The 24,759-nt window shown below is 54.8% G+C and overlaps 2 protein-coding genes across 2 annotated transcripts in view; one reads left to right on the forward strand and one right to left on the reverse strand.

The window, feature by feature from the left end:
• Nucleotides 1–4,982, forward strand: part of ATP6V0D1 (ATPase H+ transporting V0 subunit d1) — a 34,684-nt gene extending 29,702 nt beyond the window's left edge. Inside the window, exons 5-8 of the mRNA XM_002187194.6 lie at nt 1,451–1,528; nt 2,096–2,272; nt 3,020–3,097; nt 3,625–4,982. Coding sequence (XP_002187230.3) covers nt 1,451–1,528; nt 2,096–2,272; nt 3,020–3,097; nt 3,625–3,786 — 495 coding nt within the window. The 3' untranslated portion in view covers nt 3,787–4,982. The remainder of the gene's footprint in view (nt 1–1,450; nt 1,529–2,095; nt 2,273–3,019; nt 3,098–3,624) is intronic.
• A 499-nt stretch (nt 4,983–5,481) lies between these two features.
• On the reverse strand, nt 5,482–22,582 carry HSD11B2 (hydroxysteroid 11-beta dehydrogenase 2). The gene is made up of 5 exons (XM_030282630.4): nt 22,239–22,582; nt 8,015–8,227; nt 7,569–7,754; nt 6,834–6,971; nt 5,482–6,354 (listed from the first exon to the last, which is right to left on the reverse strand). Exons 1-5 carry the CDS (start codon nt 22,531–22,533, stop codon nt 5,993–5,995), a joined length of 1,194 nt encoding a protein of 397 aa, XP_030138490.1. The 5' UTR covers nt 22,534–22,582; the 3' UTR covers nt 5,482–5,992.
• Nucleotides 22,583–24,759: the final 2,177 nt, after the last annotated feature.

Below are 24,759 nucleotides of genomic sequence, written 5' to 3' on the forward strand. Positions count from 1 at the left end.
GTCTCCTTGTTCCTTCCTACTACTAATAGGAATCTTGGGTAATGATTGACCTAAGCAATTGTCTCCATACAGGGTAACATGTTCCTAACAGTAGAAAAAAACTGTATGAGTATCACTGCTACTGCATCCATCTGTAGAGTGTGTTTGACCTGGACACTATCTCATTCCACTCATCTCAGAGTATGAACAGCAAATGATATTGGATCCCCATTCACTGCTGGATATTTGAGTTCACCTGTATTTGCTTCTAAAGCCTTAGGTTTGTGCATGAGCTATGGTAAGGGTAGAGGTAGTGACTGAGTCTCTTCTCCACGTTCCCTTTCCTGTCAGCCTCAAATGGCTGTTATCTATGTCCTTGTATGTGTGGTAACTCTGCAGACTGATGCTCTGTGCTCTCTTCCACCTGAGCAGTGGCAAATGCTGGAGAGGCTTTCTTTGGTGAGTGATCCTCACCCAACATTGTCCTCTTGCACTGTGTGGTAACAAATACTAACAGAACACAGTAATCCAGGTGTTTTGCTAGTGCAGAGGCTGAGCGTATCCCAGCTTGTACATTCTTGGTCCATCTTCAGTCTGAGCGTATCCCAGCTTGTACATTCTTGGTCCATCTTCAGTCTGAGGGTATCCCAGCTTGTACATTCTTGGTCCATCTTCAGTCCTAGAGTTGTTGTGATAAAGCAGAGATTTGTGGTGTCTCAGGAACCTTTTATTCCATCCGTTTGAAGTGATTCTGGTTGCAGCTCTGTGCTGGGGGAGGTGTTTTACTACTTGATCACTTCTGAGAACATTTTTGCTGAACAATACTTTTAGCCTTCCACAGCCTTCTTAGGCTCCCCCTGGGAGACAGAGTCATCTTCCAGATGGATTACGGAACATCTCCACAAAGGATTTCCTGGAGGCAGCATAGCTGTGCCTGGCTCTGTGTTTTCTGCAGTGATTCAGTTGGGATAGAGACCAAGTGGCTGCAGTGTGAAAAGAGAATTAGAGAGAATGGCTGGCTTATTTCACAGATGTCCTGTCTCATCTCTTGACTCTGCTTACACAGCGCTACTTTCTGAGTGTAGGTCTTGCAGCTATGGTTGTGTGGCTTGGCATGTTTGTGGAGGCCAGAGCAGGGTCAGGAAACCACGTGAGACTTCAGTAAAATGAGTTAGGCGACTCAAAGGAGAAAAATAGGCTTTAACCTTGCTGCCTGGGGATCTTGCCCACAGTAAGCTCATGCAGTCACTTGAACAAACCCAACCACAACCCTTCATGTCTCTGGCTCCTAGGGAAAGCACAGTCCTTGTGTGGGCAAGTTCATATGGGGCCAGAGTGCCTGTGCTGTGTTACAGAGCGTCTGGGAGCAAGCAAGCAAAGTCTGCTTGCTGTCTGTCCTCTGCTGAAGGGCTCTGTGAGGGGAGTAGATGAAGCTGTGTAGAAGAATGCTCATCTGCCCTCTCTCTTCCAGGCTTACCTGGAGTCCTTCTACAAGTTCTGCAAGACGCTGGGAGGTACCACGGCAGATGCCATGTGCCCAATCCTGGAGGTAGGTCTGGAAACGTCCATAGCTGGATGGTATTACAGTGATGGTCATCACTCCTTGCTCAGGCCCATCTTGTCTGCCAGTTGTTCAGCATTCTCCAGTTAGTCTTCAGCATCCCCACAGCTGCTTGACCTGCACACTGGGAGACCTGGGGACCGCTGTCTGGGCATGACTTTTGTTCCCCAAGTACTGATGTATTTGTTGCATCTGTGGCAACATCTTCATCCTCTCACGTGGATGACATGTAGGAGAGCTACCAGAGCTGTTTGGGTCACAGCCTGTCTCTATGCCAAAGCTTGCTGTGAGATGTGCAGAACTCAGCAGCAGTAGGTGAGAGACACTCCTTGACTCGGGCAGGATTTGGCTTGTGCCTGGGATGGGGATTTCCTCACCTGAATGCTCCCTGGGTACTGGGTATACTGGGAGTCTGCACTTGAAGCCTTCCCTAGCTGAGCACTGGAGAGCTGTACACATCCCAGCAGCCTCCTCATGCTGCCCTCTTGATGTGGCTGTGTGCCCTCTGATGTGTAAAGATACTGCATCTCAGCATGAGCCACTCTTTTCCCACAGTTTGAAGCTGACCGGAGGGCCTTCATTATCACCATCAACTCATTTGGTACTGAGCTGTCCAAGGAGGACCGAGCCAAGCTGTTCCCACACTGCGGCAAGCTCTACCCTGAGGGCCTGGCTCAGCTGGCCAGGGCAGATGACTACGAGCAAGTGAAAAACGTTGCTGACTACTACCCTGTGAGTGCTCTGGGGTGAGGGCCATGGGGATTGGTACAAGAACCTGCTCTGGGTCAGAGCTTCTTGAGGATCCGGGGGAACTTGTGGCTTGACAGCTTGGGGAGAGAGGTGCCAGTCTTCTCTGATGCTGTTGGTCCAGTGCTCTGCTTGGGCAGGACTTGGCTTGCCTGAGATGTTAGTCATGGCTATCATTTTAGGGGTGATTGGGAGACAATGTTCCCTGTCCAAGGGTGTGGGGACTGCCCTTACCACCAAACCCTTGAGGTGCTGATGTGGCAGCAGTGACAGACTCTCCTTGCCTCATTTGGGAATGGAAATGTGTCTTCAGTGAGAAGTGGTGTTGCCCCACTTCCAGCCTTGAGCTCTGACTCAGTTCAAGGTGAGACGCTGGCCTGGGAGGACGTGTTTGGATTTGTCTGTACTCAAGCCACTTTGTGAATGGCTGGGGACCTGTTTGGAGTCAGAGAGCTCAGTGTCCCCTTACTGAGCACTGTGTGTGTGGGCACAGGGATCTGGCCCAAACACTGCAGTCTGTACTTGGAGGGGGCCTGTACCTGATGCCCCTTTTCCTGTGGCTCAAAGCAATGATACATCTTTGAGAACTGAACATTTTGGAGAAGGGGCAGGACTCTTGGTTTCTCTGTCCTCTAATTTGACAGGGTGGCTGGAGTATATGTGACATAGGGGGCCCTCAAGTGCTGCTGAGCTTGAGTACAGGGTATATTCTCATGTAATGCCTTCCTGCAGGAGTACAAGCTGCTGTTTGAAGGGGCTGGCAGCAACCCTGGAGACAAAACCCTCGAAGACAGGTTCTTTGAGCATGAGGTGAGTGAGCCCTGAGATGCTTCATGACATATGCCATTTGCAAAGCTCCAGGTGTCAGGAAGCTGGTCTACTGCCCTGTCAGCAGTGCTGTGGATGAACAGGGTTTGTGGGAAGGAGAAGCATGCTTGCCCTCTGCTCCTGCATGAGAATGGGGGCCTGGCATAGTGCTTGGCCTGTTATCTCACCCAGACAGATTCTAGCAGTGTGAGGAGGCATGTTTGGGGCTGTTAATGGATATTTGGTCCATCAATAGCAAAAACAGAGTGTAATCACATGGAAAATAAGGACTTTTATGGTGCCTGAGTTATCAGTATTTCCCCCTTCAAATGTCAGAGTCTGTCCTGAGTCATGTGCTATAGGTTGGATCTGTCCTGAGGACCTAGAGAGATGCAGAGCAGGATACCTGTGCAGAGCCTTCCAGCCTGCAGGGAAGCCATGGCTCCATCCAAGCAGCTCCATGCTTGCCTTGACCAACTCCTCCTATCTGAGGTGAACAAATGACATGTCCTCCTCTGGGCTTTCCCCAGGTAAAGCTGAACAAGCTGGCCTTCCTCAACCAATTCCACTTTGGAGTCTTCTACGCCTTTGTGAAGCTGAAGGAGCAGGAGTGCCGCAACATTGTGTGGATTGCAGAGTGCATCGCCCAGCGACACAGGACCAAGATCGACAACTACATTCCCATCTTCTAACTCTGCTCTGCTCCTGTCCAACCCTCCCACCCCTGGAGTCCGGAGGGACCCCTAACTCCCTCAGTTGTCCCTTGCCCAGACTCCAGGGATGTCTCCCATCTGTGGAACTGGATCAAATGAGGAAACTGTACCGTTGCTAGTTAAATTATTCAAAAGCTGGAGTTGTGTGTGCCGTGAGACGTCTGGAGAGACCAGTGGTCCAGGCTTAGCCCTGTGCAGGAGGAGGGCCTCCTGTTGTGTATGCAGTAGTCACAGTGTTCCTTTACTAATTTCTGTGTGTGCTTATGCTCCTAGAGCTGCGGGGGGCTGCCTCTGAGGGAGTCCCACTGCTGCAGAGGAATGGGTCAGGTCTGCCATGGCTGAGGGGCCTCTGTCAGTGCTCTGCACGTCTCCTACTCAGTGTTGTTCCTGTGAGATGTAGTTAGAATGTGGTTTTTAGCGTAGCCCATGCTGCTGTGCAATCCCTGCGTCCCCTTGTAGTGAACCCTGACCTGGGAGAGGCCAAGCAACTCTGGCCAGGACTGGAATGGAGCCTGTGGGAATGCAAGGGCAGAGCCAGAGTGCTTGTGGAGCACAGTCCTCCCACTATGGTAGTGTTTGCACTCATGCAGCCTCTCTGTGTCTGCAGAAGGATCTCTAATCAGTCTCGCTGCTGCCCAGGAAAGGGCAGCTGTCTGACTGAGCTCCTTCCTCAGAGCTATGGAGACTCATAGCTTGCAGTTTACTGACACAACCATGCAAGAGCTGGGGCTCCTCTGGGCTCTGCAGATGGTGGTGGACCCCTACACCCCTCCAGGGTAGACATCCAGGCTTCTTCCCTGCAGAGGGTGGATTGGCACTGCCATGGAGCTGTATGGCACAGCTGGCTAGGGGACAGAGCAGCCTTAGTCACCCTGGTGGGGGCAGGGATGTCCCAGGCCCTGCCTATCTGTGGTCTAGGGTGGGAGCCAAGCCCTGGGCATGGTGTGGCAGCCCTGCTCTTTGCTGCTCTGTTGGGCTAGCTCCTTCTTGCACTTGAGTTCCGGGAGATGTGCAATGGCAGCAGACAAGCCTTGCTGGAGGGAAACACACTGGATGCTGCTAAGAGGAAGGATCAATGGAGAGTGGCTCTATCCCAGCTTGTGCTCTGGTCGCCTCTGTAGTTTGTTTTCCTGTGATCCCCTCCTCTCTACACCAATAAATATCTGCCTACTGCACTGTGCTCTCCTGCTTACTTGGGCACCTGTTCCTACAGCTCCAGGTGGAGCCTCCATCAGTCACAGGGAATCTGGTAGTTGTGGTAGTGGAGCCTGGTGTGGTTCCTGAGCTGGCTGCTGAGTTAAGGGGTGCAGCCTTATGGGAGTGATCCATATTCCCATAAGATGGAGCTGAATGGTTTGTTCCTGGTGCATGGGGCTGTCCACATGGGGCACTGTCACCGCTGCCATCTTTGCCCCAGCAGGGCCACAGAGTCAGAGCAAAGCAAAAGAAAGCTTTTGGCATAGGGCTAGGGAGGATCAGGGGGCAGGCACAAATCCCTCCTGGCAGGCTGACAGCTTTTCTGGCGTACCTGTGGCACCTGCTGCTGTATGCGAGGCTCCTGCTACAGTGCTCGGCGCGGTGCCAGCCATGACCCAGCTTAGCTCTGCTCACAGGCCGGGTATCCCTGAGCAGCACTGCAGCACTGCACTGTGGAAGGAGACAGCCAGAACCTGCTGGAATATCAAGAATGGATTTATTTAAAAAGTGACAATCACATAGTTCATCTCATGAAGAGCTCTGCAGCACTGGCAGCCTGGTCTTGGCCCCTGCACTCGTCAGGAGCGTGTGGAGTGTGTAATGAGTGGCAGGGAGGCAGCGGCCATAGGGTCCCAGCCCTGACCCAGCCAAGAGGGGATGGAGACAAACAGCTTTGAGAGCAGTAAGGAAGGTGGTGGGGTAGCTGAGGAGGTACATCCCAGCCTGTGGTGCAGAGCTGCAGAGTCAGGCAGGGATGGGCCTCTTGGACGGTACATGGTTAGAAAAAATACAAAACCAATGTCTCTAGAAAATGTTGATTCTTGCACAATAGAAAATAGATCTACCTGATTTTGAAAAGAAATTTGGTTTTTAACGTCTAGTGCTGATTGTTCCCCCACGGTGCAGGAGGGCAGTGCCTTTGGCTTTGCACGCGCTCAGGGGCCGGTGTGCCTGGAAAGCCCGGGAGAAGGGCCTGTGCAGGCCGAGGTCAGGCCTTCTTCACATCGTTGTGGTGCTCTCGCCGCAGGGCTCGGGGCAGCTTGGGGTTGATGAAGAATCCTTTCAAAAACAAGTCTCGGACAAAATAGGGCAGGTAGCGGTGTATGAAATACATGATCCCAAGGCCCTGCCCTGGGTAGTAGCGCACGGCTGGGTTGGCAGCCAGAAGCCCCTCTGTGATGCTGTTCACCACCGCACTGAGGTCCTCCACTGCCACCTTCATGAACTGGATGAACTGCTGGTTGATCTCCTCCACATAGTCCTCGCCGTAGGCCTGCAGCAGCTCCTGGGGTAGACTGGCCAACAGCTGCTGCTTCTGCAGGTTCCAGAAGGCAGGGTCGCATGTTGTCCCTGCAAGAAAACAGTCCCCGTGAGCTGTGTGGGCACCCCACTCCAGCCCCCCTACCATGGGTGCCAGCAACCCCAGTCACCTTCCAGCCTCACAGGAAGGTCCATCTGAGACCTTGGCAAAGATTGCCATGAGGGAAGTACAGTACTAGCACCATCATGGTTCTTGGTAGCCTGAGACTGGACCAGGGGGTCTTGGATCCTGCCTGCAGTGGGGATGCTGTTATCATAAATGTGACTGAGCTGCTTTGACCAGTTCTAGTGGTATGGGATCTGCTGGCAGGACTTGATCCTGATGCTGCTTCCAATCCATCAAAGCCCAGAGGCCACAGGATAGCCGCTGTCCCAGTATAGCTGGAGATGCTCAGAAGCTGCATGCTTGCACCACCAACTACGCATCCCATTGATTCATCTTCTGCCTCCCTGGGATACCTGTCCTTTGCCCACAGGCACAGACAGGGAGCAGGCACTGACCCTCTTACCTGTTTTGTAGTAGCCGGGCAGGATGAGGCTGACTTTGATGCCCCAGGGCTGGAGCTCGCTGCGGAAGGTGTCCATGACCAGGCTGAGGGCTGCCTTCGAGGCCCCGTAGGCTGCCAGGCAGGGGAAGGGCATGTCACCTGGCATGAGTGAAAGAATGAGTGAGCCAGTGCTCCAGCAGGGGCAGAGGAGAGTGGGGGGAAAGGGCAGGGCTTGTGTAGGGCTGTGTTCCTGGCCCCTGCTCAAGGAAATGGCTTGGCGTTTGTTTTTCTGAGAAAACAACTGAAATCAGCTTCAAATCAATGTTTTATTGGGGGGGAAAAAAAGTGGTGAGGGAAGAGAAAATTGATTTTGCTCCTTGTCCAGCTAAAGCTTGGGATTGTCATCCCCAGTGGAGGATTAGTGTGTTTTAATGGGCAAAAAAAAGGGCAGGGGAGAGGAAGTTGGTTTTCCCACCCTGGCAAGGGCTATAATGCCCAATGGAGGCACAGGGCAGCTGGGCTTGGGTTGTCCATGCTGCCTGTGACCAGGCTGACTGTCAGCTTCCATGTCTCCTCACATCTTGGTGTCTGCTGCGGGGTTCAGCAGTGCTGCCAGCTCATCTAGAGTTCCTGGTGCCAGTTGGCTGGGAAAGTTGGAGTGCCTGGGGGCTGGGAGCTGGACCACACCATGGGGCTGCTCAAGCCATGCCTGGGCTGAGGGTGCCAGGGGTGCCACGCTGGAGGGAGGCTGCTCACCCGCAGGGCTGCTCACGGTGACAATGCGGCCGCCGGCAGAGCGGAGCAGGGGCAGCAGCCCCTTGGTGAGCTCCAGGGAGCCAAAGAAGTTCACCTCCATGCAGGTGCGGAACTTGCCCAGCGGCGAGAGCTCAGCATCAGCGATGGTGTCATTGAACCCAGCATTGTTCACCAGGCCCCAGAGTCCTGTGGGGATGGGATGCTTGAAGAGGTGACCTGAATGGGGAAGCCCCACCCTGGGATTCCCAGCTGCTCCCCAGGCTGATTGGGGTCCTGCAATGGAATTGGGTGCCCCAGGACAAGAAGAGAGCTTGGCAAAGGCTGTTGACACAGGTGCCTACAGGGACACAGCCCCCTGAGGAGACACATTTAGGTTTGCCACTGCCATGCTGGCTGCAGGCTGAGGTCCCAGGGAGTTCTGTGGGGTTGCCAAAGGCAGCTCCTACCTGTGCTGTTGGTGTGGGCCTGGATATGCTGCAGGACGCGCTGGATGTCCTCAGTCTTGGTCAGGTCCATCTGCAGCAGCGTCAGCCTCGTCGAGCAGCTCTGGCGCAGCTCCTGGGCACCAGGACTCTGCAGGTCCAGCACGCTGGCAAACACCCGAAAGCCCATAATGTCCAAGTGCCGGGCTGTTGCCTGCCCAAAGCCCGAGTCACATCCTGAAAGAGACGGGAAGAGCCTTGCAGTGGACAGTGACAGCCACTGTCTCCAGCTCCCAAAGATCCCTTAGCTCTGCCTGTCTGTCACCAGGAACCAACCCCAGGAACCAAACATCCACCCCAGCATCAGTTTCCCTTGCCCGAGAACCACCTCGGCTCTGCACCCCGCTGTAGCTCCTGACTCACCAGGATGTGACCTTGCCCTGGGGCATTAGCAGGTCCCAGAGCTGCTGTTTTCTCTCTCTTGCTGGAGGAAGAAAACACTCTTTATCTGCAACCCCATCACTCTGAGCACCTCCCTGATTTAAGGTGCAGGTAAACCTGCAGGCACCAGTAAGGAACTGAACAGCTCAGAGCCCTGCAGCAATGCGAGTTCATCAACCCTCAAAATAGCCTCTAAAAGCTCCATCAAGCACCATTCATAGCTGGCAATAAGGCTCAGTGGGAGACTTTGCCGAATGCTTTTTGTCTCCCAGAAAGTGGTCAAGAGGCAGAGGACCTCTTCACCTGGCTGGGGCATAAGGGGATTAAAAAGGGTGAGGGAAAAAAAAGGATTCTGGTCTGCTCTGCTACTCTGCATCCTTCAAGAGAGCGTCCAAATGGGCTGGACCACTCCGGAGAGTACTGGTGCTCCATGCCAGGTCCCAACCTCATTTCCTCCGTCTCTGCTCAAACAGGGGCACCACAAGTGACACTGTCATCTGCAAAGCTGCCATTGGGGTGTCTGGGGGACAGCCCAGGCGGGAGCTGGCTGTTGCAGAGCGGTGACAAGGCCAATGGCCAGGGTGGAGCGGCCAGGATGCAAACAAACAGCAGCAGCAAGGTACAGGCTGTTCCCGGGGCCGATGGCAGCACTGATAGCTCGGGGAGTCTGTGCCACAACTGCTGCCCAGCCACATTAACCATTAACAGGAGAGCGCTGCAGGGGCAGCCCCATGGCCCTGTACGCTCCTGCCCCACACCTTTGGGTGCTTGTGAGGACATCCCTGAAAACGGACCCTGTGTGGCACCTGGAGCCACCCCAGGGTGGACACAACAGTGGCCCTGGGGACGGTTAGCTCACGAGATTCAGCACCCCTCCACCAGCCTTTGTGGGGGGAGGGGGTGGGCACAGGGACTGGCTGCCTCACTCTTCCCCCAGGCTGGGATACAGCTCTTGGGGTGCCAGCTAAGCATTGGTTCAACATCTCTGTCCCAGTCCCCAGCTCTGTTTTTCTCTATTGCTGTGTCAGAAACATGTAATTAAACCTCTGGCCAGAGGCCAGAGTGGTAACCCAGCCCAGAGGTGCTCAGTTAGCAGGAGGGGGCTGCAGGGGACCTCCCTTTCCCACACAACACCCAGCACTCATGGATGTGTGCCAGGTTGGCTCAGCATCACCCCAGCATCGCCCCCAGAACCCTGGTCTGCAGGGCACGCTGAAGGTGCTGCCAGCACAGCACATCCATCTCTCCCCTCCCTAGGAGCAGTGCATGCTGCCAGCAGACAAGCAGATAAGGTGCATTTCACCTTTATGAGCACTGCGGGAGAAAACTGCAATAAAGATAAGGTTTAAAAATAAAAGTGCTCGTGGCCACAGCTTCACCATGACTCAGCTGACAGGAGGGTTACCTGCACTGCTCCCATGCAGCCAGCAAGAAAAGCTTCCACTCCAAACATGAAGCTTCCTATCACCATGTAACACTCAAAATCCCGGGAAACATCCCAAAAAACAGAGCCAGGTTTGCTGGCTTCTTATGGCAAGTCTGGCAAGGAGGGAGCAAACACAGCCACATGCTGTCCAAGTCAGGCAAGATTTGTTTTGCCTTAGAGGAGCAGGGCAGTCAGAGGGTTTGTTTCGGAAGTTCTAATTTATTCACACACATACCAAAAAAAAAAAACTCCTGGGAGGCTGGCTGGAGGCCCAAGGCCAGGAGGGTGAGGATGCTCTGGTGTTATTTAAGGTCTCCGCTGCTGTTCAGCTTCCCATCCGCTGTGCTCAGGCATGGCCAAGAGTGCAGGGAGGGACAATGAACCCCCTGGGCCCATAACACGTGGCCCCAAAGCATGGCAGCTTTCCCAGGGCCATGTTCACTCCCCATGGCCACCAGCACATGAGCTGCTGGCCACGCTGGAGCTGGCACAGGAGCCCTTGCCGCTGGGCCGGCCCCGCCGGGAGCGCTGGAGCCGTCCAGTCTGTGCAGCCCCAGCAAGGCTGGCGCTGGGCTCGCTGCCCTCCCAGGATGCTGCATCACGAGGAGATGCCGGCGCCAGTTCCCCCCGCCCCAGCTCCCAGCTTGCCAACTGGTTTCACAGTCGTGCTGGAGGGAGGGACGTGGTCAGATGAAGCACAGGAGCCCAGCATTGGGAGCGCAGCAGAGGAGAGCAGGTACCTTGAAGCCCCTGTATCGCATCCCCACGGACCCTGGGCCAGCAGACAGAGCCTTTTGCTGCAGCAGGAGAAGAGCAAAACCTGAGTCCAGGTTGCAAAATCCAGGAGCCCTCCACAGGCTCAGCAAGCCGGAACAAACTCTTGCACCAGGGGCCGGATGGATGTTTTCCAGAGCAGCGGGTCAGCAGCAATTCCTGAGGACTTTGCAGACGCTCCAGCCACTTCAGCAGCTCCCCAAAGAGTGAGAGACGCAAGCCTCCACTAGAATTTTGGCATGACAAGCCCCAATTTTACTTCTCTTGAGCAAGCAAAAAGGTTTGGCCTCCAGCATCATCATAAGGGGTGTCCTCCCGCCCACTTTGGGGGGGCAAAGAGGACTGACACCACAGCATCTTGCATCCATTGTCCAGAGCTGCTCCTCGCTGGTGACAGCGGAGCCACTGCCGATGCTGAGCTGTGCCAGCTGGGCAGCTCCCAGCCAGCCTGCACCGCTCGTGCTTCCTCGCTGCCAGGAGCCAGCTGAAGCTGCAGTGCCAGTTTGGTGTGGACACATTTCTTTCAGGTGAGTCAGGCATGGCACGCTCTGACATTTTGCTGTCTCAGGTATTCACCCTGCTCTCCTGCACCAGCACCAAGGCCACCACACACAGACATGCTCAAAATTAGTGCTACAGTTTTCTGATTGGAGCAGAGAGGGTCAATAACATGGCTGTGACCCAGGAGCAGCTGAAGCACAACCACGTGCCTGCCCCTGCCCCCACTGCTGGCACGGTACATGATGGAGGGCTGGCAGCACAGGTCTGCGGTGCTCACCCCAACACAACCTAGGAGAGACTTCCCTGTCCAAGCTGCGAGTCTCCCCATCCACGAGCTGTGCAGTCTCATTCCGGAGCTGTGGAACTGCAAGCTGTGCATCTTAAGCCCTGAGCTAGAAGCCAAACTTCTTCATCCCCAAGCCATGAGCTGTGTACATCCTCATCCTCAGGCTGTGAGCTTTAAATCATCCCTGAGCCATAAACTGAGCACCCTCATCCCTGAACCACGAGCTGTGCATCCTTATGACCTCTGCATCCTTATCCCTGAACTATGTGCAACAGGTGAGGACCAACAAAAACCTCAGCAGTGAGAAGCACAGCTTGGCTAAAGAATTCCCATGTGCCTGCAAAACTGCCCAGAGCCTGGTGGCTACAGTGGCAGCTCCCTGGATCTGAGCCCTCCACAGCCACCCCAGCTGAGGACCCTGGTGTGGAAGCTGAAGAGGGGTTGTCCCAGGGCTGAGTACCCTTGTGATGGACCCTCTCCCCCGTGGTCACCCTAGCAGTGTGGTCAGTCAGCAGCCCTAGGGCAGTGAGGCAGCTGGAGGCACCCCTTGAAGATGCTCCATCTTCCACCGACTGGGAGCTTGCCAGCTGAGTTGGGCACTCAGAAGGGAATCACCCCCTCCATCCCCATCAGCTCTGCAGGCTGGGTGCCCCCTGCTGCTCCCCAAATCTCAGGACATCAATCCCACCTCCCCAAAGAGCTTTAGGGCTGTGTGTCCCACTACCCCGTCCAACAGGTCTCGCTAAGGTGGAGATGTCACCAGGCTCAAGGACACCATCAACAGCGGGAGCTGGGGCACCAAGGCCAAATGGATGAACATGCTGAGCCACTTGTTTCCATAGGTTCAGCTCAAACTCTGCCTGGGATGCCAAGCTAAATGTGACCTTCTGGCTCCAACAGGATTCACTGCCATCGTGGATCCAGCTTCTCCGGGCATGGTATGGGATTTAGTTGGGCAGCACTGAGGGAGGCTCAGCTGGGTGCCTGAGCAGGCACTGATCCCCACTCAGCTGTTCGTTTCAACTCCATCCTGGGAGCGTGGGCACCTCATGGGCGCGGAAGCACAGGACAAGGTGGCACCAGCTGGAGATGGTGCCATCAGAGGGGACAGCAGTTCCCCAGAGGAACTCAAGGAGTGGGTCCTTGCACAGTGCAGGTCCAGGCAGGATAAAATGCCCAGCAAAATCCTGCGTGGGCAGGGCAAGGCCCAGTGGCCAACACCTTCCGGATGCTGCACACATTTGGAGCAAGGAGTGATAAAGGGGTGATGTCAGCCCTGGGCAAGAGGGAACAAATTCTTGCCAGGGCACAGGAGAGGGAGGGGAAGGCAGGAGCACCTGTCCCCACAGCAGCTGGGCTGCCACAGCCATACGCCAGCCCTGACCTCCCCAGCCAGGCATTAGCCACCATCTGCCAAGGTACTTCTGTGGGAGTGGGGCTGGGAAGGGGCATCCACAGCCCCCAACCCATCCAGTCATCACTGTCCACAGGAAACTGGCTTGCATGGCATTTCATGTCCCCATTCCCCGTGGGAGCAACCCTCATGCTCAAGCACAGGCAGACAGGGCTGGGGTGGCAGCAGGCCTGGTGATGCTACTGCTGGTCCTCAGCACTGGGGTTCAGGAAGCCACAAAGCTAATTAAATTAAATTAAAGCCAGAAGATAACTTTAGGGATGACCCAAATTCTATCCCCAAATCCCTAGTGAGTGGATAATGCAGGAGCCCCTGACCCAGCCTGGGTGTGCATCCCTGCAAAGCCTCAGCCACCTTCCTGAGCAGGACCTGAGCCAAGGGGGGCACACACTACCCCTGCTCCCCTAGGACCACCCCCTGCATGACATAACACAGGCACCTGGAGGGAGATTGCTGATGGCTCCCACAGCCCAGGATAGCCACATCCCTCCAACAGGTCCTATGGGTCAGAGCAAACTCCTTATGAGGCAGACAAACCCACAGCCCCTCAAGGAGACTCGTGACAGAAGGCAGAGCTAGGAATGCCCATGGCAGGGGGTACATGGGCGACCTGCCCCTCCCTGTGCCGGGGACAATAGCCAGATGGTAGGAATTACAATGGATTAGCCAAATGTTCCTGGGGCCTCACAGTCATCACCTCCACCCGGGAAGTTATCTCCCACTTAACAAAGAGAAGGGAGGGAAATCTGATTTTCTGCCTAGACAACCAACACAACCAGATAGAGATGACGAGGAGCCCCCAGGCCAGTGTGAATGCAACCACTGCTTCTGGATTAAAGACCATTTCTCAGGAGCTTTACTGGTGCATCAGTATTGGGGACTGATAGCACAAAAGCAGCTGGGCAATAAAAAAAGTGTCGGAGGCCACAGCCCTCCCCATCACTGCCACTAAAAGCCATGCAGATGTTTTATCCCCCACCAAAGCTGTGAGCAGCAGATGCTGCTTGCCTCCAGTGGGACTAATGAACGCAGGAGCTTATTAGTGCCCGGGACAGCAGGACAGGAATGAGCCCAGCCGCCCCCTGCAATGCAAGGCCAGTGCCTGGTGGGATGCTCAGAGAGGCTGGGACCCAGGAATGAACTCAGCCCTGGCATGGCAGTGACGCTGCTGCAGTGAGCAGTGACCCTGGGCTCACAAGCTGACGGGGGTGGGGGGGAGGAAGTGCCACCTCCAGCATCGCTGCAACACTTCGCAGAAAGAGAGCACAGGAACTTCCTAGAAGCAGCCGCTCACCGCACGCGGGGCTGGATGGCATCTTCCGGCACCTGCTGTCTCCAGCGAGGGGAGATCCTCTCCCCAAAAGGAGCAGTGAGACTCTCACAGTCAAGAATTTGATCTTCCAGGAGGCAGGGACACACGAGAGAAGACAGCAGTACAGACATCACCTGGCACAGGCCGTACATGAGAGCTAATCTGGGATGAATGGCTGTCCCTTGGAGAAGAGGAAGTTGTGAAGAGCTATGGTGATAGCCGGGTTAATAATAACCTTCAAAGGGAACATGGTGAACTGGGAACATGGAGCTGACAAGCCTCAAAAGCCATCCATCAGGAAGAGCTGTCACTGGGAAGGACACCCATGGCCCAGAGACAACTCAGTATCAAGTGTCACTCAAGATCAGTGCCAATGGCAAGCTGGCACTGGTAACGCATCCACCTGGGCTCTTGGAGAGGGAGAGGCTGGGTAGGAAACAGGCTGAGAAGCCAGAAAGCTCCACTGGCTATGTCTGGAATGTCTGAAGATGCTCCTGGGGAATAAGGTGGTGGCAATAAAACCGTGGCTGGGGCACGTGCTGGTGGGCACCTCTAGTCTGCAAAAGGCCTCTCCAGGGACTCCCAGCAGGCTGGAGAACCACCAGCCGAGCCCCATATCCATCCCTCCTGTGTGCTAACAAGCAAAGAGAGGTATCAGGTCATGCCTAAGGTCTGCTACAGGCAGGGCTAATCCATCCACAGGCAGCTGAAAGGAAGAACAGCTCTTCTACGTGGGCCACCATGAGCCATCACCACCCAGGGACATCTCAGGGAAGGTGTTTTTAGCCAGGACAGCAAAGCACCACAGCCAAGGCATGACTAGGAACTCTCTAACCGTGTGGTGAGACAGGTCAACCATGGGAGAGCTTTGAAGTGCCACCCAGACAGCGCTGTGGGCAAGTCACAAGTGATGCCAGCAGGGACAAAGCCATGCTGGGACAGTGCTGACCAAAGCAACAGGTCAGAGCAAGCCCAGGGGATCACCATGTTAAGCATCTCAGAGTTTGTAGCACCCCAATAAGGCTACAGCAGTTTCAATGCAGCACTAGGGATAGTATTTAGGGGTATTTTGCTGATGAGATATTTCTTTGCTTGTAAGGTGCCATCTCATCACTCTCCTTGTCACAAGAGTAAACTCCCACCTCATGCCACAGTCCCAAGCATGCAGAAGTGGTGCAAGCCCTGCCCATTCCCACATCATGATGGTCTCTACAGCTGCACCAACTATTTTCTTTTGCAGCTTCCAGATCCATGTGAAGCGGGGGACTTTTTTTTTTTTTTTTTTTTTTAGAAACAGAGCAAAACACTTGAGCAAACACCAACTGAGCTTCTGCCAAGACAGCTTTTGAAATACACTGAGCTGTTTAGCTGTTTAAACCCCCAGGCTCAGAGCTGTGCCCCATGATGACCCCAGCCCACCTGCCCTTTCCATACACAGCTCAAGTTGTGCCCTCCTTACTCTTCACCTGCAGCTCTCACCAGCTCTTCAGAGTAAGAGTTTGAGTATCATAAGTCTACTTTGGTGCAATTTCCCCAAAATACATGAGGGTGGCCCTCCAGGCTGATGTGCTTGGACATAGTTGGGCTGACCCAGACAATGCCAGGGCAGCACCCACTTGTGCCCTTCAGCTTAGGCAGAGGCCAGCACAACAGCTGAAAGAAGAGGACAGAATTCATCCTGGGATGGCTGCACACCCCAGGTTGGAGCTTATCCCCACCTGGTAACCAGGACCCTAGAGAGGAACAAACACTGGTCGCAGTGGGTTACTCATAACAGGATAAGGCCCTCATAACCCAGAGAAGCTGCAGCTGCCCCATCCCTGGAAGTGTTCAAGGCCAGGTGGGATGTGGCTTGGAGCAACCTGGTCTGGTAGAAGGTGTCCCTGCCCATGGCAGGGGGTTGGAACAAGATGGTCTTTAAAATCTTTTCCAACCCAAAGCATTCAGAGCTTCTATGATTCGAGAGGCCAGACTTTCAGAGCTGCCACAGAAGACATCAGGGCAGGTACCTGAGCTTTCCAGCCCATCCCTTCTCTCTGTTCCCAGCCTGCCTGGGAGTCACTCACCATTTGGCTCCAGAGAGCCAACCACCCAACAAGAGGAAGCGCCGCTGCAAAGCCTGTAAAGCCAAAAACTGCTTTTCAAGATTACAGCCTTAGAGCCAGCAAATCCCAGGACAGCGCCGTGTGTGACAGGGAAGCCAGCTCCCGAGGGAAAAGCTGATAAAGCTCAGGGGCTGGCAGCTCTCCAGGGCAGAAGGAAGCAGAAGTGATATGTTGCACATACAAGCTGAGACAGAAGAATGGGAGACGGTAGATACACCGCAGCCACTGAGGGGAGCAGGGAAGGAGGTAACAGGCACATGCTGGAGAGATTAAAAAGTCCTAAACTATACATGTAGCAATGCACTGACAGCATGAGGGCAGTTTTTCTACCTTATCATAGAAATTTTTTCCCCACCTTATCATAGAGAATTTTCCACCTTAATATAGAACAGTTAGGTTGGAAGGGACCCTATAGCATTATCCTTATAGGGTAAGGATACCAACACCCCTGCTGTGGGCAGGGATACCTTCCACTAACCCAGATCGCTCCAAGCCCCATCCAACCTGGCCTTGGAGGCTCCACAGCAATACCTCAGATCTGAGGAGGGACATCATAAGGTGAAGAGGTACAAAAGCCCAGCAGCCTTTCCTCCTCAGAAAAAAAAAAGCCCCTCCAGCTGGAGTTTTAGACCAGCACTGAAAGAAGACTATGGGGAGAAGGCAAAGATTTGATGGAAACACCTTGAAGAGCCCCCTCAAACAAAACCCTGGCTGGGCAAGTCCACCAACCCTGTGCTGTGCTCCCAGCAGTAAAAGCAGCAACTGGCTCTTCTGTAACCAGATCCTGGCTTGAGGGGAGCTAGACTCAACAGTGGGTAACCCAATCCCAGACCTCATTAAAAATGTGCTGCTCATTGGACTAGAGGGCAGCAACTGCCTACACTTCTTCCGAAAGCATCCGTTCCCATCTGACAATCTCATTTCGGCAGGGAAGTCTTTGCTTTGTTGCTCTCATGTCCCTGCATAACCCCGAGGTTAATCAAGCCAGCTTGGGTTTCTCTACCAACTCCAGTCTCCCACAGTATGAAACCTCAATGTGTTTTTCCTCCTAATTAGCTGTGCTCATCATTTTTGGTTAACGGTGCTAAAAACTCCCACCTCAACAGGTCTGTGTCATTAGTAGGCTTCAAAAGTGCTTATTTTATAGATAAGTGAGAAAAAACTGAGCATATCTATCCACATGCCTGTGGTGAGCAGGGGTAGGTATCTATTTCTGAAGAAACCTTACGTGGGAAAGAAGAATCCTAAATCCATGGAGGGCTGCTGACAAAGCGGGGGGAGAGCTTCAGCCCTGGAGATAGAGGCAGAAAAAACAGCTTCCCTACTCTGTTCCCAAAAGCCACTAGCAAACCCTATAACTAGACTTAAATATTGCATTTTTTTTTTTACTTCATGGATACCAGGAATTGTGTGTACACCAGGGCTGGAATTTGGGTGTTTGATTTTGGTCCTGTCCCACCCCTCAGCTTGGAAGCAGCAACTGCCTCTGCTGTTAATTTTTAATAGATTCTGGAAAAATCAGAGCAATTTCAAGGAATAGGCTGATTTTCAGCTTTCAGTTATAGAATCACAGAATGGTTTGGTTTGGCAGGGACTGAAAGATCACCTAGTTCCAACCTCCTGCACTTAGGCTGGGGAAAGACCCCAGGTACCTCTGAGCTGGATCACTGGCTCCAGAAGCAGAATAAAAGTCACCTATGGAGAGCTACAGCACCTTTGCACTAAGCATTTCTCATGGCAAGGCTGCTGGCAAGCTCAGCACCAAACACAGGCTGTGAGAGCACTGTGCAGGTGCTCCGGCCACGCCGTGGTGCAGAGGTGCCCATGCCAGAGCCAGCCCTGAATCCTTGACCCCAGTATTTCTCAGTCACCTTGTTCAGCTGGAAAATAGATCTAAGACAACATCAAAGTCCAGATGGGAGCTACACTGCTTTTTTACCACAGAAAGTGATTTACCTTCATGGCAGAAAGCAAGAGTCCCAACATCTGGATTGAATCACTCAGTCCTGCTGCAGCCAGCAGATGCTTCAACATCTGTTGAGTCCATGGGAAACACTGAAGCACTGCAAGTTGCAAAGCCTCTGTTAACCTTGAACATGATCTGAAGCTCTGACCCATTTCAGATTGTTAATGGGGCATGCAATTGTAACAAGAAGGCTTCACCAGGAAAACCACACTTTCCCTGCAGCCAGGAAGGAGAAGAGAGGAGGACAGGGCATGTTTGGGTCTGGGCAGCCTGACCAACAACCAGTTTTGCTCACAGAGATGATTTGTTGGAAGACAGACCAATCTGCAGGTGCTCCTAGCTTCCTTCACAGGCTGCACCAAGGAAGAGCAAGGATACAAGAGACCCAGACTGCTTCTCTCAGGCAGCCATCCTGATGTTTGGGGTTATTGGAGAGCTAATTCAGGTACCACCATTATAGACAGAACAACAATTCAATATTTTCAACTTTCCATCCAAGCTGAAGCATATGAACCAATATCTTGTAACACAACTCCTGTCCTTCCTTTGCTCTGCAGGCAGGCAGACTCTGTGGGCTGCTTTGCATTTGGTGCTTTTCAAGGCTCTGCAGTAAATCAGGCAATTGGCTACTGTCCAAAGAACCACCCCACAGTCACACGTGGCAGACCTACACAACAGCAAGAGGCTTCTCCAGCTGCTCAGCAGAGCCCTGGGATGCACCTGGCCATCCCTCCACCACCTCCAGGCGCCCAGTTGAGTTGGATGGTTTCAATAGACTCACTGAATTCCACAGGAACCAAAGGATGTTGTAGGTTCATGTCTAAACTGACTCAGTCAAAGCCCAACCTTGCACGAAACACTGTCAGCCTGACTCTGGAGAGGCCAGAAAGAAAGAAATGGCAGCTCATCACCTCCCTCCAAGACTGCTCTTGCAGCCCATCAGCCCTGCCCATGCTCCAGAGGCTGGACTGCTTTTTGTATCAATTCTCAGTGGGAAGGAGTACGGGATATAATAATTGTCCTCTTTGTTCACACAGCTCTGAGGAGTCCAGTGGCCCTAAGAACACCCAGCAGTGCCATTTCACATTTGGGAAGGGGGATGCACACACAAACCAGCTGTTTGATGTTCAGAGCAGGCAGTTCGCAGTGAGCCACTGCCACCACAGGCCCACAGGTGCCAGCCAGCAGCACCTGCGCCTGGCAGTGCCCTGTCACACACTGCAGTGAGGGATACCAGTATTGGCTGCCTTGCAGCTTCCCAGAGCTGGATCAGGCTCTGCTCAGGCAGCAACTCTGCCCACACTGCAGGTATGTTTGGGTCCTTGTTGTCCGAGTTTGTACAAAGGCTCTGCCAGGTGTGGGCTCATCTTTAAGACAAGGGCAGGCTCAGGACAGCAAACCAAAGGAGGCATGGAGACAGCTGCTGTCTCCTTCCCAGCTCAGGCCAAGCAGTTGATCTCTGCTCCCCTCCTCATCCCCACCATCCTCCTGGGGCTGACCTCTCCCAGCCCCTGGCTGCACAGGAGGGCATTCTCCTCCTCCCTGAAAACAGATGTTACATCCCCTAGGGAGACAGGATTAACACTTTCCTCACTCTCTGCCCCCAGCCAGGCTGCATCCACTGGAGCCATGCTCCTGGAGAAGCTGGACCATTGGGATGCAGAACAAAAGCCCCAAGGTCACAGCCCCAGACAAACACAGCACTGCACAGATCAGTGACCACTTACTTTGCTAGCCCAGGGGATGCTCATGGAAAAGCACAGCATCCCATGGATGGCTCCCCTCTAGCAGCAGGTGGCTGCCCATCCCTGCTCCAGCCAAACCCCAATCCCACGTGCAACAGTCAAAATGCAAACCTGCAACAGATGGGAAACGCCACAACTTTCCAGCCCCTGCTGCTACCACAGGGTCAGCAGCTTTGCTCTGCAGCAGCTCCACAGCTGCTCTGCTATTTTCCTGCTGAGCTGCACAGTTAGTTTTCCTTCAATCCCTCCCATAACTAAGTTTTATTTAGCCAGTGATGTCTGAATAACACATGGGGCTGGAGCATCACATGCAGAGCTCAACTTAGGGTTGTTCCCAGGGAGAGTGGGCAGCTGGAAGAGCTGAAACTCGTCACCTGGGAGATAGAACAGCACTGCAGCCACCTTAACTTGCCCCAGAAGCATCACTGAACCTGCTGCAGGATTAAGATAGCGGCCAAGATATGTATACAAGGAAATGATGCCCAAGGATTTTCAAGCTGAAACCTGAAGAGCTCCATAGGGAGGAGACTTTGTGCCGTTTCTCAGTTTATCTCCAAGGTCCAGCACCAACACACAGCATGGCAGAAGTTCTGTCCCTGACATCACACACCTTCAATGAGGCCCAGCATTGCCAGCCATCCATGCCCGTGCTGCTCTCTCTGCCAGGCTTTGCTGCCCATTGGCAAGAAGAGGAAGGCCAGGCTGCCTTTCTCCCCGAGCTGATCCTTCCCAGCTGCTCCCACAGGAGACACGAGCAGCTACTCAATACCTAGTTGCCTGGAATTAATTCATAAAAGAATCAGGCTATTTACTATGCAAATACTCAAGTGAGGGATGCCATCCCCAGCAAAAACAGCCTTCACATCTGCCCCTTGGCAGGCACTTGCCAGAGCAGCACTACAGAAACACCAATCCCGCACCGTGGGCTGCACCTCAAACCTGTAAAACCACAAAATATTTACAGCCAAGAGCAAACACATCAGAGCTGCAGAGGTGCCACCTCAACGCACTGGGGCAAGAACACCTTGTTCCAGTCACTGACTCACTAATTATACAGGCAATGCCAGGGAGCCAGGGCTGCCAGAGCTGGTGTGCCACAGGGCACCTGTGAGCGCATGGCTGTCAGTCATCCTCCCCGGGCAGCCCTGCCCTGCTGCAGCTTTGACCTTCACTCAGTTAAATCATTCATTCATCCATTGCCTTGCTCCTCTGATCTTCCTCCTCCAGAGAGGATTCCCTGCACTTCCTGCTGCTACCACAGAGCCCTTCAAGCTGGAAGGGGGACCCAGGTCTTGCCTTAATTTTCTAGGAAACAAGCAAACTGCCTTCTCCAGCTTCAGCACCTCCAAGCCCAGCCCAGACATCCCCACCAGAATGCAGGCTCCTGTCCTTGGGAGCACTGCCAAGGTCATGCCCGGAAATTTTCCTCCCCTCTGCATCCATGTGGAGCCAGCAGCATCTTTCAGGCACACCTGGAGCAAAAACCACCCCAGCTCCAGCACTTCCTCCTCATTGCTCCACTACTATTGCCTCACAGCAATGCACTGCTGAGCCTGGCTCCCATCCTTCAGTTCCACTGCCAGGAGGAAGGAGTGAGAAACCATGTATATATCAAGATATCCTAAAGAGCTTCAGCCAGCGAGCCAGAGCTGTGCAAAACTTGGGAGCATAGCACATTCTCTAAGGAGCTCAGGACCACAGAGGAGCTTTGGACCAGGCAGCCCAAAGAGGAGGCAGACAGCAGCTGGGCAGCATTTTCCAAGGATACCCACACAGTGGAGGACCTTGTTGCCAGCAGCTCCCTGGATGGAGCTCTGGATGAAGCAATGATGCTCAGCACTAGGTGGCCAGCTCCGTTGAAGCCTCTAAAGATACTATGAGGAGCTTTCCAAGAACAAGTACAACTCCAGAGGGGAGGAAGGGAAGGGGAAAAGAGGAGAGGGAAGCCCTTGGGCCAGCCGACAGGGTCCCAAGCCAGTGCTCTGGCTCTGTCCCATCTAATCTCAGGGCTTCCAGAAGAAGCAGCTCTCGGCATCATGCTGCAACTAGTGGTCAACACTGGAGGGGCCATTGCAACTCCCTGCTTCGCGGGGCAGATACAGCCTGGCCGGTTCTGCTTGGACGTGGAAGAGGATGAGGGATGCGCTGGCAGCGGTGGTTGGTCCCCAGCGGGACCCCACAGACAGCAGCGTCCTGCTGCCTGCGGGACACCCCACTCCGCTCCCCGCCGAGCCCAGGCGGTGCCGTCGGGGCGTCGATGCCGTGTCCCCGCACTCACCTGTGACAAGGACGGCTCTGCCCGCCACCGGCAGCAGCCCGCGGGGCGCCGCCCGCCACAGCAGCAGCCCGGCGGCGGCGGCGGCCAGGGCCAGCCCCAGGGGCAGCGGCAGCCAGGCGCGGCACAGGCTCTGCAGCGCGGCCAGCAGCGCCAGCGGCAGCACCAGCCCCCGGCCCAGCGGCGGCCCCAGCCCCCGGCCCGGCCCCGGCGCCCGCCGCGCCGCCCGCAGCGCCAGGCTGCCGGCCAGCGCCGCCCACAGCGCGCCGTGCGCCCAGCGCTCCAGCCCCGGCTCCATCCCGGTCCCGATCCCGGGCCCGGCACGGCCCCGCCGCTGCCGCTCGCCCGCCCCGCCGCGCCCGTTTATACCCGCCCGGCGGGGGAGCGGGGCGGGGCGGGACCGGCCGCCGCCAATGGGAGACGGGCGGGACGGGAGCGCCGGGCACCGGGAGCCGCCGGGGCACCGGGAGCCGCGGGCACCGGGAGCGGCACCGACACCAGCGGCCGGCCAGGGGAAGGCGGAGCGCCTTGGTACCCGCAGCTCGGCACGGCTCAGCTCGGCTCGGTGCTGCGCGGCACGGCTCGGGACATCGCGCTGCCTGGGGAGGCACGGCTCGGCTCAGCTCGGCACGGTTTGGCTCGGCTCAGTCCTGCTCAGGATATTGTGCTGCCTAGGTAGGTGCGTTCAGTGTTGCTTAGTCTGGCATGGCTCAGCTCAGCTCAGCTCAGCTTAGCTAGGGACATGATGCCACCCAAGTAGATTCGGTTCAGCACAGCTTGGGGCATTTTGCCAGCTCAGTAGACATGGCTAATCTTGGGTCAGCACAGCTTAGCTCAGCTCAACCCTGCTCAGGACATTTTGCCACCTAAGTAGGCACAATTCAGCTTGGTCCAGCTTGGCACAGCTCAGCTCAGAACAGCTCAGGACACCATGCCACCTCAATATGCACAGCTTAGCTCAGCATGGACCAGGACATGATGATGTGCCAGATAGTCACAGTTTGGCTTGGCTTGGCCTGGCTGAGTTCAAGACATTGTGTCACCTCAGTAGGCACAATTCGGCTCAGCTTGGCATGGCTCAGTCTTGCCTGGACATGATGCCACTCATTAAAGGCATAACTCGGCACAGCTTGACTTGGCCCAGCTCAGCTCGGCTGAGCCCTGCTCAGTACATTGTGGCACCTCAGTAGGGTTGATTCAGCTCAGCACAGCTTGGTTTGACTCAGCTCAGAACATGATGTCACCTAGATAGGTGCAATTCAGCTCAGCTCAGCTCATTTCAGCACAGCTTAGGACACCCAGGTAGACAGCTCAGTTTGGCCTGGCTTAGCCCAGCTTGGGATGTCATGCCATGTACAGGACGGCTCAGCTCATCTTGGCACAACTCAGGACAAGATACCACCTAGGCAGGCACAACTCGGCTTGACACAGCTTGGCTTGGCTCAGCATGTCTTGAGACATCATGCTACCTAAATAGGCACAGCTTAACTCAGCAGAGCTTGGCATGGCTCAGCATGACTCAGCTCAGCATGGCTTAGGACATCGTACCACCTAGATAGGTACAGTTCAGCTTGATTTGGCTCAGTTTGGCTCAGCTTGGCTCAGCTCAGCTTGGCACAGCTCATCTCATCTCAGCCCAGCATGGTTCAGCTTGGTTCGGCATGGCTTGGTTATGTGGCACCTACAGCACAGCTTGGCTCAGCTTGGTTCAGCACAGCTCAGCACGTCATGCCACCTGGGTAAGCACCGCTCAGCTCAGCTTGGTTCAACTCAGCTCGGCTTGGTTTGGTTCGGCCTGGCACAGCCCGGCTTGGTGCCTGTCCAGGCAGAGCTTCCTGGCAGGAGGTGGCATAGCAGGAGGGAGGCTGCCCAAGCCAGAACCCGTGCCACCAGCACCACTGGGACAGGGGGAACACGGGGCATGGCCTCTGTCAGGGCCGCCCCTCGGTCAGGTGTCCCTGCACAGCACGGTGCCCTCAGACCCCGCTGGGGGAGCACTGTAGGAGCAGTGCGCTGCCCAGGTCCTGCTGCCTTGGCCAGCCATGCTCAGTTCCTCAGTGCCCAGAGCAGGCAGCTGAGGTGTGAATCTCTCCCGGCTGCTCCCAGCCACTTGGAGCCAATAACTCCAGGGGGATCCCAAACCATTTCTCAGCACCCAGAGCAGGCAGTGCTCTGCCACTCACCTACCTGGTGTTATTCGGGGCTGCAGCAGGGTGAGCCACGCTGGGAGGTCAGGTCCTGGCTTGCTCCAGTGAAGCCTGGGGAAGCCCTGCCATGTGCAGTGCTGGGTGCCAGGTCCGTGCCACCTCCAGCAGCTCCTGGCAGGAGCTCCCTGCACCACCTGGCTGGGGGACAAAGTCCTCTCCTTCCCAGGTTAATTACACAGGGTAATTACTGCCGCTGGGCTTGCTTTATTAAGCACCTGCTTTAATATTTCACCAAGTCTCTGTACTCGGTGATCCTTCGTGTGTCCCTGCCGTGGGCCTGGCTCTGGGCACTCTCTGGGCTCCCGTGTGCCATCATC

The sequence above is a fragment of the Taeniopygia guttata genome, chromosome 11 (genome assembly GCF_048771995.1).
Source record: "Taeniopygia guttata chromosome 11, bTaeGut7.mat, whole genome shotgun sequence".
Taxonomy (NCBI): Eukaryota; Metazoa; Chordata; class Aves; order Passeriformes; family Estrildidae; genus Taeniopygia; species Taeniopygia guttata.